Source organism: Centropristis striata, chromosome 19 (genome assembly GCF_030273125.1).
Source record: "Centropristis striata isolate RG_2023a ecotype Rhode Island chromosome 19, C.striata_1.0, whole genome shotgun sequence".
In the NCBI taxonomy this organism is placed as follows: Eukaryota; Metazoa; Chordata; class Actinopteri; order Perciformes; family Serranidae; genus Centropristis; species Centropristis striata.
The window spans coordinates 7,952,213-7,971,038 of record NC_081535.1 but is presented as its reverse complement, the minus strand read 5'-3'; the positions used below and the strand labels follow the sequence as shown (position 1 = coordinate 7,971,038).

General features: G+C 38.1%; 2 protein-coding genes and 1 non-coding gene across 3 annotated transcripts in view; 2 read left to right on the top strand and 1 right to left on the bottom strand.

The window, feature by feature from the left end:
• The first annotated feature begins 3,524 nt into the window (after positions 1-3,524).
• Positions 3,525-18,826, top strand: part of LOC131992705 (coxsackievirus and adenovirus receptor homolog) — a 98,412-nt gene continuing 83,110 nt past the window's right edge. The window contains exon 1 of the mRNA XM_059358373.1: positions 3,525-3,735. The gene's annotated coding sequence lies outside the window, so the exon portion shown is untranslated. The remainder of the gene's footprint in view (positions 3,736-18,826) is intronic.
• Positions 9,873-18,826, bottom strand: part of si:ch211-127i16.2 (probable flavin-containing monoamine oxidase A) — a 50,649-nt gene continuing 41,695 nt past the window's right edge. The window contains 2 exon segments of the mRNA XM_059358622.1: positions 9,873-9,914; positions 9,917-10,223. Coding sequence (XP_059214605.1) covers positions 9,873-9,914; positions 9,917-10,223 — 349 coding nt within the window.
• On the top strand, positions 15,754-15,951 carry LOC131993021 (U2 spliceosomal RNA). The gene has a single exon (XR_009396271.1). It is a non-coding gene; the product is annotated as a U2 spliceosomal RNA (small nuclear RNA).

Genomic DNA, 18,826 nt, shown 5'->3' with positions numbered 1-18,826 from the left:
AGGTATTACTAATGTGGAAATGATCTAAAGATACCAAACGTTTTCTTGATATCAGGCCGTAAACATGTTTGATTAAAAGTTTGGTCGATGGGGATAAACTTGCCTTTGGAGCCAGCCTCAAGTGGCTATTTGAGGAACTGCAGTTTTTGGCACTTTGGTGCTGGCTTCCTTTATCAGTCTTTAAATTTGGTGTTTGAGCTCAACTGGATCTGCTGAGTACTAGCTGCTACACAGCATAATCATGAAATGGAAGCATCATGTGCCTCTTGTCATTTATTCATGTCTTTTTATACCAAGCAGAATCCATGCCAGTTATTAAAGATATCCAAAAATATCCTGCAGCTGTACAGCTTGTACTGTAGAGCTAAAGAAAGCCCAAATATTTATTTAATTTACATTTGCGATATAGGCTACATTAATTTTACTGCATGATTATCGTTACCCAGGAGGTCTTCTTTGGGAATGTGGTGACATTTAAAATTGGTCTCAAAGAGCGTAAAAGAAGCCCATTCTGCTTTATAAACATCATCTTGGCATAGCTCCAAGGAGAAACAGCACAAAACATTTCAATGCATGCAAGAGCCAAGGGGAAAAAAACAACATTTCACAGCTTGCAGTGTTCATTTTAGTTGAGACTGTGTCAGAGGTAGGTTTTGAAATGAGCTCAAGGTAATATTTGAGGCTGCAGTATTTGGTATTGGTAAGAAAAATAATCCCTTTTTGTGTCATTGAGGCTGTTTTATGTGGTTGTGTTCTCTGCTCCTTTTTGTCAGTGCAGTTGGATTGTGTTTGGAATGTGTCGTGATTGATTTTTGAGAGTGTTTCTTCTGCCACACTACAAACAGCATTTTTACAATTTGTGAATGAAGCACCAGGAATTCAAGCAGCAACTGGTCTTGTTGAACCCACCATGGTGTGTAAAGCTGACTCAAAATATTTCTCCTGAAAAAGATTATCAGGCCTTAATTATAGTGGACCCATCCTGCTAATTTGCATTTACCTTAATATGACTCACTTGTGAGGCTGCCGTTGTGTGGCAGACAAAAAAGCTAGTTGAAATTTAAATGAAGTGCAATTAGACCATCATAAAACAATAATTTATTTCTGTGATATTGTCACCCTCATTGATGAAATAAATTAACATTATCTATGATTGCACAAACATTAGTTTACACAGCAATGATTGGGGTCCAAGCAGGTTGAACTCAATGAGTACTTGAAAACACAATACACATAATTGCTACATTGTTGGCAAGTGGGACTTCATCACCTGGGGATTTTAACCCTGGACCTATGTATACCAGATAAGGTGACTTACTGACTGCACTGCAGGATTGAAAATGTTGTACACGGATCTCAACACCATTTGAAACATGTGATATCTAGTATCCAAAGAATGGCTGTCAGCTTTGTTAGCATTCTAATGTGGAGGTATAGGTGTTAACTGTTGTTGTTATATTTTCAATAATATGGGCTTTTGAACTGACCATAGGTTGCAGTAAACTATTTAAGTACTTAGTAGAGGTGCAGAAAAAATGTCAGCTCTGTAGAACATATGGGTGTCAATTTGTTTTAACATTAGAAATATAAAATGTATTGTAGTATGCATTGACTGTGCAAGGCTGTGCAAACCAAGTATTTCATTCAGCCAATTATGAGATTTAAAAATGTAGCACTTCTGACACCTTGTAGATGTGAAGTGCAATGTGCTTTCATGGGTTATTGAAATTTTTTAAAATAAATACCTGTTATGGAAATGGCTTAAGAAACTGAAATTATATCAACATTCCTTTGATAACTTTAGATAAGTGTTGTCTGTATGACCCTGACAAAGTGAAGTGAAAGGACCAAATACCTTTAAAATACCAAATACCTTTAAAAAACTCCTGAAGACCCAGCTCTTCAGAGAGCATCTTCTCTCCTAGCACAACACAACAATTCTACTCCTTAAAGGAATTGTCACTAGTACTTATTACTGCACTAATGGCTCTTATTGCACTATACCTTGATTGTTCCCCTTTTTTCCTGTAAGTTGCTTTGGATAAAAGCGTCTGCTAAATGACTAAATGTAAATGTAAATGTAAATATTTTCTGACAAGTTTGTAAAAAATAGCGAGAAAATTTTGCCAAATTTGACATTTTTATCCATTGGAGCAAACATTTTTTTGATAAAAAAAAATATTTATATAGTGTTGTTTGTTTGTTTTTTCTCGCAAAAGTGTGTCTGCAATATATATATATATATATATATATATATATATATATATATATATATACATATATATATATATTTTATATATAAATATATATATTTTATATATATATATATTTTATATATAAATATATATATTTTATATATATATATATATATATATATATATATATATATATTTTGCAGACACACTTTTGCGAGAAAAAACAAACAAACAATATGGTTCTAGCAGCAAGTGTCGCTTCTTGGACCCCTAAACATGATGAAATGCTATCCCCTGTTATCTCCTGTAATCTCCTGTTTCTGCAGGTGGTCGGTGGCGGAACTTCAGAGCGGAACGTCCGCTTGGGGGATTTGTCCTCACAGGTAATAATTAATGTGACACGAAGTGTCCAAAATATTAGGTTGGTAACAGGGTAGCGCTGAAAACGGACTTCGAAAAATGATTTCTGCCCAAAATATACATCTGTTTAAGGTCAGACGATGCAGCATTTGACAGAAAGAGCTGTCGGCCCCATGCTACCGCAGGAAGTGTAGATAGTCGGACTATTTAAGCGATAACTGCCGCGCAAAAGTTCCAGCTAAACTAACAGCTGCTGCTAATTAGCTGCCACCGCTCTTTACCGAGTGCTTTTCATAAACGTAACGGGCTAATTTGTATGTACATTTTTGACTGCATTAAGACTTTCTTTTCAGGAGAACACGTCGTCACTCTGTTAAAAGGGTGAATAATCGCCAAACTCATTTTTTTCAAGTTTTGCAAGACACACAAAAAACTAAAATATGACATTTATTGATAATTTCACTCAACAAGGTTGTAACAAAGGATGTCTATTGCCATAGTAATAAAATTGTGTAAATTATGTAACTTAAGATAAATCAATGTCTTAGGCAATTTTTTGAACATGCCTTTGTGACTCAAGAAAGATATGGTAACACTTTATTTTGAAGGTGTCTACATAAGAGTCACACAAGCTTGTCAGAAACATGATATGACAAGTATCATGAGCATTAATGTTACTTGTGTCATAAGTGTTATAAGTGTCATTTAATGTTCACGACACATCCCACGTCATGTTTAAGACACGCCCATGTCACTCTTATGTAGACACCTTCAAAATAAAGTGTTACCATAATAGTCACAAAGACATGTTCAAAAAAATGCCTTAATGACTTAGGCTTAATTAATCCGCTTAAGTCACACACTTGACATAGGCCATTATCTTGAAGGGGTAAAATCACATGATGTGCTCAACTGAGGGTGTAGGCGATTTTACCATAGGTGGGTGATGCCATATGATGCCATATGAGGAGATGATTTAGGCAATTTAGCAATGGCGATTATTTTAACAGTGTGACGACGTATTTTTCCATTGTCGCTAAACATTATGGGGGCCTTTTCAAGTCACGGAAGGCCCAGCTGCAGCAGCTGCAGAGAACTTCTAGAAGAGCGCTACTAACTGGAAATATGTTGCCGTCACGCAGTTCAGCGGAAACACACTCAGCCTTCAGCTGTTATGATGGTAAGTGAAGCTTATTTTTAACCCTTGGCAATGCTGTGTTTTTACTCTGCAGTAGATTAATTTGCACGTCTCTCACGTCTGCATCTGTCTGCTTCCCTGTGTTGTTCAGTCAACATTGTCGCTGTCCTTGGTGCTGAATCGTGGATGTAATATAAGTGTGTTGTGTTGGAATGCACTGGCTAGGTGCACAGTCTTTCATTTTCGGGTGTTGTGTATTCAAGAATGCCAGTTCTGGTGTGTTTGAATGCCCTTGGAGTCTCTACCATTTGTTGTTGAACAGCATCTGAAGGTATCTTTACACCTTCTTGCTCATGCAGTTGTTTTATGCGTGTCCCCTATGTGGAAATCTGTGTGGAAATCAGATTTGTTCTGGCACAGAGGCTGCACTATATATAGTGATTTTTTTTTTTTGGCGTGGATTCACTCTGGACTGGCTTAAATGAAACCAGGGGAGAACAGGCAGTTGATCCAGTGCAAGCCAGTGATAACCAAGACAAATAGTAAGGTGCCAGGCTACTGTTGGATGATCAGTGGGTGTTGAAGATAGAAAGGAATGGGGACCAGCAAAAATCCTTTCAATCAACTGTGCAATCAAGTGATAACGATTAAATCACTCTCTCTATGATGTTTTTATTGTATGATTGGTTCATGCAGTTCTACAATCCTGACAACCTGATCTTGTTGGCTCCCTGTGAGTTGTCTAATATTCCCTTCAAAATAAAAACTATAATTTAATAAAACGAATTGCACGTTTAGCGTTTGTAATTTCCCAGACAGAATATCGATACAGATAAGTTACTTTTTCCTCAGTAGATAAAGAATACTATTAAATGTTAGTATTTGAAGCCAACTGGTGCGGCAGAATAATGCAGTACGAACAAAATGAAAAAAAAAACCAAACAAAAATAACCTCTCCTTTAACTTTAAAACAACTAAATCACAGCTGTGAAGGCAGCTGCACAAATGACTCATTAAGTTTTCAAAAACAGCCTCAAAATCATGATGTATGTTAAACACAGGAAAGCTGCTTTGGCAAAGTGCAGCAGAGGCCACACGTAAACCCTTGCCAACATTAACTAAAAGCCACTTGATATATATTTGCATAACAATGCTCTGAAATGCAGTCTAAACACAATTGCCAGAGTTGAATCAACCCCTTGCTGACATAATTTAAAATAAATGAACATTATGAGCTTAACGAAGGCAGTATGTATTCCAGGGTTGCTGAATTGCATTATGGTGCTCTTGTTATCACAAGCTGTAATACTAAGTATAAGTCAGCGTAACTTGTATTATGATCAGCCTTAACAAATATAGTCTGGTGGTTTTAACTGAGAAAAGAGTTCTTTATGGTCACAATTATTGATTGCACTGCTGCAATGTATGAATTTTTAAAGTTGGTGCTGTTGCCTTGAGGCAAACACTAAGGCAAGTGCTATGACAGGTGTTTACAGAGGCTACAGTAATTACAGCAACATTTCTTATACAAATATGCACACAAAAACACACAGTCTACTGTGCAGAGTAGAAGGTGATAAAGAAAGATGCTGATCAGCCTGTTCTGTTTTTAATTTATATACTATAGTTCAGGCTTTCAAACTTTCAGGGGCTGGAAATTTCATTATTACATTTCATCCTTATCTGGGGAGCAAAATATTGAGCAGAATGCCTTCCTTCCTGATTCGTTATGACACACAATATTCCCTTGGTATAATAATGAGTGTATTATATGAAATGCAGCTGGCTGCTATGTTGTATCAAAGCAGTTTTTTTCACAGTAAAATTGACAAATTAAGATGAAGAATGAAGATTGTAACAGTTCACACTTCTTGAAGGTGACAGTTGTGAAATGTGACCCTGGTCAGTTTCACAGTTTTCCATTTCTCAGACATTTTAAGCAGGAGCTTTCTTCAGTACACATTCACTGTGGAGCTTAGGCCAGGGATGGGTAACTTAAATGCTGGAGGGGGCCACAATTTTTCATGGAAACTACCACAGGGCCACATATAGGACCGTGCACTTAACCAGATATGATGAAACCTCAATTTTGAATATGTTAACAGTGCAGTAACTTAACATATTTCATGCTCAAATGCATGTATAACAGTATAAATAGGAATACAAAAGGTTTGAAGCAAATAAAAAATAACCACTTAAGGTGAATTCTTTTTTTCAGTGCAAGAACAGCAGACCAACATTAATTGCAAGAAGTAATTTTGTGCATTTTTACACTGCACTTTTAAGATTTCATGCTCAAATGCATGTAGTTGTACTGAGGGCCACTTCAAGAGAGGGTGCGGGTCGTATATGGCCCCAAGCCTCCAGTTGCCCATCCCTGGCATTGGCATTGAAAAATTGAGCCATTCCAGAGTTTTCCTGTTTAAAACCACAACCGATTAACTAATTAATTGATTAGACGATCAACATGACATGATAGGCAGACATTTTTCATCTTCAAATAACCATCTAAATTTTTTATTTGAAACAAGCCACACATGCTGGTTTCATGCTTCTTAAATGTGAGAATTTGATGCTTTTGATATACAGATGATCTCCAGAAAAGCATGTGATTAGATGAAACATACCATATGAAGACACCACGTTGAGCTCTGGGGAAATTATTTCGGGCCTGTTTTACCATTTTCTGACGTTTTATAGAAAACTGATTACTAGAGAAAATAATTGGCAGGTGCATAGATAATGAAAATAATTCTTAGTTACAGCTGCTGTCAAGTTATCACAGTAATTTAGTCGACTTCTAATAAATGCTCATCATTCCAGAATGATCATGCATTCACAATCAAACTCAAGAAGTTGATTGCATTGAACGACAACAAAACAGCTTCTGACAAGGCGAGCCGCCAATCTCCCAGATGGCACATTACAGCGTGCATGCCTTAAGCTGGAGATGACATATACCATGCGAAATAACCTCTGAGCAGTTCTGTGGAGTCCCTGAAATAGCACACCCATCCGCTCTACCATTTCTCTCAGACGTCGGGGAAAAAAGTGAAGTATATATCTTTAGTGCTTCTCATGAAATTTGTTCAGAAACTCAAATCTACTCTGTAAAAAAAGATAAACAATAGCTACTCAATCAAATTGAGGCAACAGATTGCACGCAATATTATTAATTAAATCTAACTACGTTACAAGTTGAGTTAATAACAACTTAACAGGAAGTGCCTGTCAATTAAAAAAAGGACTAATTCTATTGTGTTGGATTCATTCAAAATTCTCTTGATTTAGAATGAAATACACAGAGATTATATTGAATGTGATTACATTACATTACATGTAATTTAGCAGACCCTTTTGTCCAAAGCGACTTACAATAAGTGCATTCAACCTGTAGACCACAGGAATCAAGTAAGTACATAACTTTAAGAGCTAGATCAAAATAAGTAGATTCTATCTCAAAAATGTTTATATTAAAGTTACTTAAACAACTGCCTCAAAATCAAGGACACATTTATATTTAATACATTTTATCAAATATATTAAGTAAAATAGAATGACTAGAGAATAAGTTATTACAGTGTCAATAACTCTTGTAACTGAAAATCAAATCAATGACCAAATGTTGCAAAATAACTTGCACATGTTCGTAGATGTTGGGCTGTTGGTCTTAATCCAGCCTGGTCTGGCTTAAATGAAAGCGGGGAGAACAGGCAGTTGATCCAGTGCAAACCAGTGATAACAAAGACAAATAGCAAGCCATGGCGCCAATGGAGTCACAGACTACCATCCAATGATCAGTGGGCGTTTGAGATACTCTCCAGGAGAGACATGGGGACTGACAAAAATCCTTTCAATCAACTGTGCAATCAAGTGATAGTGATTAAATCACTTTCTCTGGGACGTTATCATTGTGTGACTGGTTCATCCTTCTTACGCCCATTCCACTGTCTGCTGGTGGTTTCGTGGGCGCACAAACGCATGTGTGGCTCTGCTCCAAGCCTCTCAGGCAGGTTTTATGGCTCTCTGGGAAACAATGTAAGGCATGCTGTATGAAAGCTCCATTTTCCCACTGCAAAGTGGTTTAAACACAGCATGAGCACTCTGAAGCCCCAAGCTTACAAGCACAGCTGAAATTTTATCGCCACAATTTTAAATGTTAGAAATGCAAATGATCTGACACAAATATCTCCAGTTTTATTTCTCTGGGTATTGCTACAGAGTGATTTTCTGCTCATTTGTAATGAGTAAATGATAAAATCATTATAGTTGACAAGAAAAATGCCAGTGAGGATCCTGGAGTCATTAAATAATTTCCTTCTAGAGGTTTTGTTCCAATTTTGCAAATGATAAGGGGAAAGCTTTTACAAGTCTTTGGATTGTTTTAGTTTTCTATTAATTATCATAATAATTGGAATACATTAATAAATACAATACGATTTAGAATGGTGCAGTATAAATATAATTAATTGTTTAACCTTCATTTAAAAAAATAAATAAAATATGCAGTATTTGAAAAAAAATTAGCAGAAAAGAAAAAGAAAAAATGCCAGTTATCGTCAGAACAACTTTTCTTTGGAACCCAGCAACAAACCTTTGTAGATATCATCACACTTAAAAAAGTCCTTGGAACACAATCCTCAATTTGCATAATGAAAAAAGTGTAAGAACGTTTTATTGTTATTGTGGTTATATGAATGGAATTCATGCTGTTAGACTGCTGCAAACATTTTTTAATTAATAATGCAATAATTGGCTTTTATGTCACAGTGATCTAATTGCAAACAGTTAAAGTGAAACTATTGGGTGACCTGGCTGAGAAGTTGGAGGCCAGCCTTCAGTATGTAGCTCACTGTGGCTGCTCCTGACTGTTCATTACATGCTATAATATTGCAAACTGATCGGTTGTCAAAAAATGCAGAAAATTACTCTCATTTTGTAGAACCTTTTTCGTTGAACAATCATGGGCAGGGCAACAAATTAAATAGAAATGCAAAAAAGAAGAAGCTGTGCAGCATTCAGATGTTGATTTTATATTTCATTTGAATGTAAACGTTAAAAGCTCTAAATATTTGGAACAGCCTGAGGAAGACTCTGATCTGAAATGAAGTAGTGCGCATAAATTAAGTAAATAAAAGTTTTTATTTCTCTTTCTGGGAGGATGAGGGTTCTGTTGTGTGCGCGGCCAGTGGTAGGGGAACACTGAAAACCAGACTTGTTCATTATTTAAATCACAACTAAACTATTGGGTCTTTGAATGGGTCTATTAGTTTGCATTACTTATATATTCATTTTGAAACTCCCTGGTGGATAATTTATTTTTCTTTTCTTTTATTCTTCTATTTGCTCTTTTACATATGCCTACCTTTCCCAGTTTGTTCAAAATTCTCAAATGTAATACACTTAACTTTCTGTATCTTGTTTCTTGTTTTGTAAACAAAAAACCTTGATTGTGAGTGGCAAAAATACTATTGTATATTGTCTGAAAGTAAGCACTGTATTATAATGCTCTCACAAAATAAAAAAAAATAAATCACAACTAGAGAGAGAAGATTACTTTATTAATCCCACAATGGGGAAATTCAACCTCTCCATTTAACCCATCCTTTTTTACACACAAGTGAACACACCATGCAAGGAGCAGTGGGCAGCACATTACTACGCCGGGGAGCTGTGCAGGGGGTTAGGTGCCTTGCCCAAGGGCACTTCAGTCCTAGCCCTGTCAGTACCGGGATTCGAACCGGCGACTCTCCAGTTACAAGCCCAATTCCTAACCTCTAGGCCAGGGGTGTCAAACTGATCCAGGAAAGGGCCAAGTGGGTGCAACTTTTCATTCCAACCAAGCAGGAGCACACATGACTCCACCCATCTAATCACCTGGGCTGTCTTCACTTCCTGGATCAGTTTGACACATGTGAAAGCACGTGTCAAACTGATCCAGGAAAGGGCCAAGTGGCTGCAGGTTTTTGTTCCAACCTAGCAAGAGCACACCTGATACGACAAATCAAACGAGTGAAGACAGCCCAGGTGATTAGATGGGTGGAGTCATGTGTGCTCCTGCTTGGTTGGAATGAAAACTTGCACCCACTTGGCCCTTTCCTGGATCAGTTTGACACATGTGCTCTAGGCCACGGACTGCCCTAAACGGGTGAAGTGTCCACCTGTTCTACAGGTCTCTGTTACACTTGGAATACATTATGCCTGGTTATTGAAAATACATTTTAGCCAAGTATGTTTTGACCTTTAGCAATGCATTTTGATTCTGAGCCAGCAACAGCGCTGCACTTATCGCCAGTGTTGCTATGACCACAGCCTTGCTTGTAGACAGGTGCTTGAGCCTGGATGATGGTGTTTGTTTGGCAGCATCTTTGACAGTTTGGCTTTGCTGCACTGCATCCTGCTCCTCCTGGGTCAGGGTCATGGGGCAGAGTTCAGCCAGTACCTCCAGAGCTGCACGCTGACCAGCTTGTATTGCACCACTCATGTACCCACACCACAGGGTGGCTGTCTCTGTGCCTGCCCAGTGGATCCTGTGGATCAAGAAAACAGTGTGCTGGAGAGTAAACACTAAGCCTAATGTTGCTGTTTGAAAAGGCATTCATTTATCCCCTATTTGGAGTAATTACATCCCTTTTGGCACATTTATATCTTCTTAAGCCATTAACACTCAGTTGCATTATCAGTTTACACATGTGAAGCTGTTGACTGATAGGATTTCCTTTCTGACAAACTGATACAGTTTTGCCCTCTGTGGGCTTACACGCTCCATGTCTCTGTTCGCTGAAATTTGCAAGTACATGCTCAGCAAATGAGGTTGAGCCTGTTCAACCCTGTAGGGTTTGCTCTCTAGAAAATTACAATAACAATGAAACTTCTCATCCACTTTTTTTCTGCTCCATGTAATGACAATTACGTCAAGGATCTATTATAAACCTTTATAAAATCTACCCACGGTGCCCAAGTTTATTGTCAACACGAGTCCACACCATGTGCCTTGGAGTTCAACACAATGCTGTCACAGTTAAACTTGAGCTGGAGTATGCAGACTGCAAGGCCTTGTCATTAGCATGATTGTATAATTCTGGGTTTGATTGTGTAACATTCACAGAAAAGCACTGTAAAATTGGCAGTAGTGTGATGAAAACAGAGTCACTGCTTGGGAGGGAAAATGTGGCAGTAGATGCTGCTGCTGCCAACTGCCAGACCCCCCAAGAGGTTGAAGACAATGACTGCAGAAGTGAAAATGATGCATTACATTATCCTTTTTCTACCAGTGGGCACTGTGAAAACATATCACCAGCCACTCTCAAATGAGGGCAGGTTAGCTACTTTTCTCAAAGCTCCATTGGCTATAGAGACAAGGGTGAGGGGAGTGGAAAGAGACCATTAAATGGTCTGAGGAAACCCCCACAGCACTCTGTACAATGGAGTGAACAAAGCTAAATGCGCTTCCTACAAGAAGCAGAGGATATTGTTTTGGGATACAGATGGAGGGGCTGGTCCTCTGGCTTGTTTCTCTGGTACCACTGATTGGTGAGGTGGAGCTGAGCCAAAGCTCAGCATGAACAGGGCTCCTATTCCACATGCATGCGCACATTAGTGTATGTAAAATTTGAGCAGTGCACATGATTCTTACTCAGTTTCACCCAATGGAGGCAGAAGGAGGACAATTAGCTTACCTCCTAGCGTGTTTAACTGCTGCATGCTCACTTATGGATCATCACTGTAGGGCTGTTTTAAAAGATAACGCAGAAGCTTTTTTTTTCAAAACCATTTCTGGCTTGCCAATTCTTGTGAAACATATGATTAAAGAAATATAGTAAATATATATCCTATGCAGCACCCATATATATATATATATATATATATATATATTTTTTTTTTACAACTACTGTGTACTTCTTTTTCATTTACCTAAAAATTTTAACAGAAAGTTTTTCAGTCACTTCCATGAAATGTTTCCCATGACTCAAATGTAATATCTAAATATAACACTACACAGGAGACACCTCTTCATATGGAATTTTAGTAGGGATATTGGATTTTTTGCCGATTTTTTACAAGTTATTTAGCCGGTTACCGATATTTTCTTCCCGCACAACTAATACCCACAATGAGGGAAAATTTGGCCAATTTCCCAATTGACATAATAAGTAAACATAACCTGTGTTCACTGGGAACATGTGAAAAGTGCAACTGTACAGCAATTAAACCCAAATTGAATACATATACCTTACAGACTGCTGCTTAAATTCAAATTTAACTTAAAACAGGAGCCCAATATGCGACGACTCAATCTGCACTGTGCAATCAAAATCACAAAAAGTACAAAAAATATAAGCAGCTTCAGTCCCTAATCAGAACATAAATAAATAGGTGGGCTCAGACTACACTGCACAATTCTATGAGCTACAAACAAGGTGCAACAGAGAGGTGATGTGCACCCCATTATTTAATCACTTTATTATATCGGCGTGTTGGCCGATGTCTGATAGTTCATTTTCAAGCCAATATCGGCCGATACCGTGCTGATAATATCGTGCATCCCTAAATTTTAGTGCTTTTCTTAATTACACTTAATTAATGTAATTTTGGTTGGATCTGACCGTCGCAGAAGTTTTAAGAAAGTACTGTATGAAATGGTGCAGAGAAAACACATGTGGCTCATGTAATGCTGAAAGCTGTATTTAACAGTGAATGTACACTGATGAATAAAAGAACACATTCGACCTTTTGGGGACAGAAGTAGTGGTGAGAACAAAAGAGGAATATTCAAGATAACCACCCTGCAGATAGATATGATTACCTGTAATGGCATGTGGATGGAGATTGGCTTGCATTTTGTGAGTATACGGAGTCACTCACAGCCTCTCCAGATAAAAGAGCCCTCTTCAAGGAGGTTAAAGTGCTCTACAGAAACGGCAGTGTCTTTCCGTTATACAGTAACTAGTGTAATTATGTTCTTGTAACCAGGGGGATAAATGAGCTGCACTCTTTGAATACTTTGATTTGGCCTTAAGGCAAGAACACGCTTTTCAGAGCTACATATGGAGGTTTTTTGGACATTGTTTTTTCATTATTTTACAGATTTGAAATATACCATGTGTGGATTTTTTTGTTGCCTGCCTCCTGAGAGGAGGTGTATCAACCAATCAGCTCCCTTGGCACAAGGGTCCATGCAACACTGTGTTGAGATTTGGCAGCTGTTCACGTTGGCTCCCCTGTGTTCTAAGTGTAATTACACAGTGTGTTTCATGTGTCTTAGGGGAACCATAATCCAAGCCTTACTGTGGGAAGCTAATGGGACTAAACTATCTAGGTGTCTGATTCTCACAAACGGATTGTAGTCTTTCACATCTTTGTACTGTGAAAAACACAAAACGTTCCAATAATTCACCATTTGAAGGACAGGCTATACATATAGCAGATTACTGCTCATGTATTCACTATTCCATTATACTTGCCTCAAGGCTCCTCTACTGTACCAGGCCCCTCCCTTGTAGATCAATCAGTGGAATGAAAAAGTGCTTCCCCTTAGCACCTTTAATCTGGCCTGTATCCTTGATGATTCATTAATGTTATCTTGAATAGCAGAGTTGGAGGCCCCAGCAGCAAACGAGCTTCCTCTGGACTCTATACAAATACTTTTTGATGCTGAAAAGCAGGCTATGACAAAGACTTTCACAAAGGGAAGCTTCTATTCAGTAAGGGTGCTAACAAGAAATTGGATGAGTAGTCAGCAGTGAACAGAGGATCAGTTTGTGCCAAAGCTGCAATAAGAAATGTTCAGAGGAATTTTGAGTGTTCAGTCCAGCCTAATAAAAGATGCCACTTGAGACTTCATCAGCAGAATATCCTAGAAGAAGACCTCAGACTGAAAGACCTTTTGGCAACATGTCAACAAGCTTTGAGTCGGTAATGTACACCACCTGCTTATCCACTGGAGAGATCTTTGTGCCGCATTGGTCTTCACAAACTGATCCTTAAAAATGAATTTGTTGAAGTCCCCTGATGTCACCCCAGGTATTGGACCTTTAAGCGCATTGCCTGGTTATACACTTTTGTTTGAGGGTGCTCTGTAATGGATTTACACAGCAGTGACTCAGCTAGGAATGCAACAAACCCAATGATCACTGAGATAGACTATACGGATGATGATAATAAAAAAACAATGCATTCACCAAGGTAATAAAAAATAAAACGGGCAGAAGAGGTGTAGGAAGAAATCAATCAACATTTACAACAACATGCATAGCAGGTGGTAGTAAACAGTATAATGAGCAGCAGCATTATACAGAGAAGAGTGAGAGCTTGTCAGATTAAAAATACCACTCTGTGGTCTCCATTGAACTTGATTGGTGTTGTGTTTAAATAGATGATTATAAAATGAGTGAAGTGAAACTGATAGCACTCACGACTTTAGTGCACAGTCAAAATTAATGCAGTGCTTTGTTTTTTGCAAATCGCTGGAATAAGGTAAAGAAGGTGGTAGTTTTGCCATTTAAAGTCTCCAACATGGAGGGCTTCCTGAAATGCACACGTATAGGATTAATCCAATCTCTAAAACTGGGTATAAAGATAAAAGAATCCCTCTGAGCTAGTGGGATATCATTTTGACCTCCGCTGTATACAAACTGTTCTGCTGTGTTCAATTTAATCACATTTCCCAGTGGGCTGAGTCAGATACTATAACAGCAGATGAACAAAATGGATTTCGAAAGAAACTGGTCGACATTGTCATTTTAAGCACAAATACAGGCTCTAGGAAGATTAAAGCTTTCTTTCTTATTCTGTCATTTACCTTCTTCAAGGATTTCGTCAGCTACTAAATCATTTTCTTGAATAAACTGGTGTAACTTGTTCTGAAAATAATGATATATCATATGGCTAGAACTAAAAATATAAAGTTCTGCATGAACTGTAGATTGAAGTGTTGTTAATATTTGAGACAAAGGTAGTAATTTTCTCCCTCTCCTATGTATAACTTCCAGTTATGAAATGTTTCTGTAATCAATGTCCAAAAAACTGAAGTCATGCATACTGTCCTTGTGATGAGCTAAATTGTCTACAAGGGTGATGATAAACTATTTGATTTTTTTATGATTTAATGACAATTCGAATATTCGGAAATCGATGCCCATCCCTAGTTGTATGTATTTTGTACTATAACGAAACCAAAAACTCAGGACACTTTATTTATGGTTGCAGGTCTTTTGTTAGTTTTTCCTGTAAATTGTTGCTATTTATTTCAAGTTCAATATTTTATTAACTACCTCAAACATTGTGATTTCCTTTATTTGTTAAAGAAAAATACTGCTGTGTTATTGTTTTCAATAAAGTAAGATTCAAACATTAAAGGTGTATGCTGTGAGTTATAAAAAAATCGGTATCCGCCAAAATTGGAATCAGCAGGTCAGGCTTTTTTAAAAATCGGTGTTCGGCCAGAAAATTGCAATCGGTGCACCCCTAGTGGACACTAATAAACTTGTGGTGTAGCCTGTATTGTATATGTATATGTATAACTATATATATGTATAACTATAACTATATTTATATTTCATGCATTGTAACCACTACAGTGGAAAGATCTTTGGAAGACCTTTTGAACCATTGAAGTTGTAGTACTACATCACAACAACCATGTAGCAGAACTCCTAAAGCATTCTCTACAATTCTGTTTGATTATTATCTATATATGTCGTTTTGACACACTGCATCATAAATTCAATGTAGTAGATAATCATATGAAGTTTCACTGGAATAACTATTAAAAAACATTTTTCTTGCACATTTCTTTCTGTGACTGAAAATAAATCTGTGGGCTCCAGTGGACATTGTGCACAAAGGGCATATCCTGCCTATGGGCCTGTATTTAGAAATCTAGAAGCCTTATGTTGTTTCATTTAACCTCTTCCTCACTAGAATATTCCTTGGGAAAATATGCTGTTTTAAAATACTTCCAAATGAGACATAGAGTTTTGACAACATACGATTGGTTTTTGGATTCTGAAAAAGGAAAGTTTTTCAAAACATTCATATCGTTCACTTGTATCTTCTATCTTTGCTTCTTGGCCTTTTGGCTAAGATCAAGTGCAGAATCTGTTCTTATCAGTTTAATATCTGATACGTCCCCTTCCTAGGGAGTCGGGACTATATATAAAATTGATTTTTGGATCAGGGAGATGGAATAGGGGCTTGTTCTGCCCACTCCACGCATCGACCTGGTATTGCAGTACTTCTGGGAACGGTGCACCCCTCCTTTATGCCAGTCTGTGGCCCAGAGGTTAGAGATGGGGCTTGTAACCGAAAGGTCACCGGGATTTCGGATCCCAGGACTGACCAGTCAAGGGCTGAAGTGCCCTTGAGCAAGGCACCCAACCCCCCACTGCTCCCCAGTGAAAAATGTGCTGCCCACTGCTCCTAAGCATGATGTGTTCACTGGTGTGTAAACGATGGGTTAAATGCAGAGGACAAATTCACTGCTCACTGTTTCAGTGTGTGTGTGTGCAAAACGAAAACTTAATGTTAAAAAAAAAATGTTGGTTGTCTGGCAGTTGGTTTGCCACTGCTCCTACTGTACAGTCTTTTGAGCAGTGTCCCCAGGAGGACGTATTACACAATTGTCTTCTTCATGGTCATAGTGGGTGTTAAAAGGTTCAGCAGGAGTGGGTTTCTTTGGAAGAGGTTCCAGAAGCACCTTGCCATTTGCTACTTACTTACTTTTCCTGACTCTGCGATGCCCTTGGGTAAGTAAAGCAAGGAGGAACATTTGTTTGTATAGACAGCTGCTTTGCTTTTCAGCCTTTTTCTTGGCATATCACCATAATAATGTGTTGGCAGGATGGGATCCTCTCAAGGCTGTTTCATGCAAATTCTAGAATCATTGTTGCTGCACTGAGTACTTTTCAGAGAAGGATGTGGAGGAGATTTGTGCAGCAGTTCTGTGGTCAGTGCTCATCACTTTTAGCCTGCTTTTTATTGGTTGTTGGCAGCATAATTTTATAAATTATATTTCATAAATCCTCTAGATATATTGGCGCTGCACCGGAGCCATGTCCACACTACCCATGTTTGCTCTAACCCAGGGGTCTCAAACTCAAATTACCTGGGGGCTGCTGGTGGCAGTAGCAAAATGACCAAAAAAGACACAAAATTACAAAAAAAAAAGACACAAATTGACAGAAAAAAACTAAATTACTTAAAAAAGACATAAAATGACCAAAAAAGACACAAAATTACTAAAAAAAAGAAACAAAATGACCAAAAAAGACACAATTATTAAAAAAGAGACACAAAATTATTTAAAGAAGACACACAATTATTAAAAAAGACAAAAGTATTAAAACAAAGACACAAAATAACAAAAAAAGACTCAAAATTACCAAAAAAAGTAATTAAAGGGACCTCACACAACACGGTAAAGTGCCATTCATATAAAACTCACATTAAACTTTCATATCAAGGTGGGGACCACAAAATATCGTCACGAGGGCCGCAATTGGCCCGCAGGCCGCGAGTTTGAGACCCATGCTCTAACCTGAAAACGGGGGCAGAGTGTGTGTCCCGAATGTAACCATGTGTAGACCATCTTCGAACAAGCCTTGAATATTGTTCATGCACTTTAAAGACCTGCACATGTTTTGCAGCCCAGTGGTGCTGATGCTGATAGCCTAGTGTATACTCGATACAACATGTTAGCAGAACGGCCTCTAAGGTTTGCTCCAGCCTAGTTCTTCATGTGCAATGATCAGAGCATAAACTGATGTCCAAATATCGCAAGTATTGCAGCAAGTTGCTGTTATTTCAACAATGGGATGGAAATTACATAGAAAAAAAATTGAGGTTTTGAAATCGTTTTGGTGATGTATATCCTTATATTCAAGATATCTCTATATATGATTTAATCATGATACACTTCCATTGAAAGATGATACATTATCATATTATCAGCCAGCCCTTCTTTATGATCACAAGTGGCGCTCCCTGAGGAATCATTGTGGTGTTTTAGGATGAGGGGCACGGTTGCTGCTGCCCATCAAAAGTCAGAATGGAGAAGGACTAATCCTGAAATAGCTGAGTGGATACAAACTCCACTGTGTGGACACACATAGATGAACTGCTAAGCCTGTAGACCTCAGATGGAGAGTTATACTTGTAATTATCAGAGTTAGGTGCCATAACTAGACTTTTGGCACATTATTTTGTTCCCTCCATGGACTTCTGAGATAATAAATCATATAAAGCAGATGTTGTTACACAAAACACTGCATTTAAAACTAACACGGTTTCAAAACTTTTTAAATTTATTCACTCTGTGTATCATAGGTTGAACTAATCCTTCTCTGTTGGTAGTAATAATCCGCACAATGTGAGAATGCACCACAAACAACCTCACTTTGTTTTGAAAAAAAAAAAAATCAGCATCCTACAAAGCAACTCTGCAGTCAGTGCAGAGTTTATTCTGCATGTGTTTTGGAGCTGTTAACTTAGTAAAGCATGAACCCACTGGGGTCAATATATTCAGAATTCTTGGCAGCTTTTCTTTCTTCTTACTCATTCTTGTCTGTACTCACTCTAACCACACCTAGAATTGAGTGGGGAGGGCCTCTCTGTAAAAACCTCACATACTGAGCACTCAGGCATAGTATCCACCTATAGGATAATTACCCTAATTATAAAAACAACACTGTGGTCAGTATTAAGACTCATACCACCCTAAACAAAATCCCATTACCCACCATGCTGTTAAATACAACGCTTGAAGCACTTGCCGCATTTTGGTCAACCAAGCATGGGCTTGTCTTCATTACACGTGCTAGATTTGTGTCAAGGTTACCACGAGTCCTTGAGGATCCATTTCCTATATGGGGTAGGAATGTGGATAAGGGCTACCGCCCCATGCTGCTGTTTGAGTCACGTTATGTAATGAGCTTCCTCTGCTCCCCACAGACTTAATGTCATTATGGAAATACATTACCTGGATCCTCCTCCCCACCTCTCGCTCTGGTTCGTTCGGCTGTATGCATCTCTGAACAGGCCATTAGAAATGGATTATAGGGCGTTTTCCTATGAGAACACCACTGCAGATGACCTCTTGCCATTTCTTTAGAAGTGGACTAATGTGTATCAGCGA